This window comes from Leishmania donovani, chromosome 25, assembly GCF_000227135.1.
Source record: "Leishmania donovani BPK282A1 complete genome, chromosome 25".
In the NCBI taxonomy this organism is placed as follows: domain Eukaryota; phylum Euglenozoa; class Kinetoplastea; order Trypanosomatida; family Trypanosomatidae; genus Leishmania; species Leishmania donovani.
In genome coordinates, this window is record NC_018252.1 from 802,291 (window position 1) to 803,302 (window position 1,012).

The 1,012-nt window shown below is 58.5% G+C and overlaps 1 protein-coding gene across 1 annotated transcript; it reads right to left on the reverse strand.

Annotated features, from left to right (window-relative positions):
• Window positions 1–138: 138 nt before the first annotated feature.
• LDBPK_252230 (succinyl-CoA synthetase alpha subunit, putative) lies at window positions 139–309 on the reverse strand (the record flags this gene model as incomplete). Its single annotated transcript, XM_003861505.1, has 1 exon — window positions 139–309. One exon carries the CDS (start codon window positions 307–309, stop codon window positions 139–141), a length of 171 nt encoding a protein of 56 aa, XP_003861553.1.
• Between the last annotated feature and the right edge of the window lie 703 nt (window positions 310–1,012).

Consider the following 1,012-nt stretch of genomic DNA (forward strand, 5'->3'; position numbering starts at 1 on the left):
CAGCCGTCGCAAACACCGGCACGCCCAGCGCCGTCGTGCCCGCCTTCTTCGGGCTCACACCGCCCACGACCTTGGTGCCGTACGCCATCGCCTCCTTCGTGTGGAACGTGCCGGCCTTGCCGGTCATGCCCTGGACAATCACCTTCGTGTCCTTGTTGACCCAGCGGCGGATGGCGGAGCGGGCGAACATCTTGGATTAGGCAGTGATGGAAAGCGAAAAGAAAATTTGTGAAAAGCGCGTTGGCAGTGTATTTGACGAACGAGAAGCTCACAAATCGGAAAATGAATCCTGCTCAGTGATGCGTTCATATGTGAGAACGATAGTGCACCGGCATCAATGTTTTGAGGAGGAGGAGGCAGAGGTCGGGCAGGAGATGCGTGATGGCCATCGCGGACGGGAACGCACGAGAGAAGGGGGAAGGCTCGAAGCGGCTTGCTGCGCAGAAGACTCGTAGCCAGAGCTGCTGAAGCACGAAATGTGCAGAGATCGGGTATTCCCTCAGCGGCAGAGACCCCTTTTTTCTTTGCGTGTTCGCGTCACTCGCTCGCATACACATACGTGTGCACAAAAAGCGCGTGCTCCTTCTTGCGGCGTGCTCGCCTGGTCGCTCTCGTATGCGTGCTGTCTGCTGGTCGGATCTCGAATGAGGCACTGTCGCAGAAAGCGCTGCAGTACAAGGAAACGGACAACGAAAAAAAAAGAGGGGTGGGGAGGGAAACGCCAGAAAGGCAACTATAGCATGCAAAGAAAAAGAACACCGTGTGAGATACAGCACAACGCAAAGGCGCAGACAGCAGAAATACGTATTGAAGCATCCCCATTCTGCCATCAAACATGAATCCAACTACGTTCAACGCCCCGGGTCTGCCACAGGGCCCCTCCCCCTCGCATCGCGCGGTGCGGAGCAGCCGTAGACACGCGCGCCACAGCAACGCGCCGGCCCGGTCATCTCAGCACGGCCCCCGCCTCAAAGGCAACGCACCCGCCCGCATCCCAGGTCGCCTCGCAGCC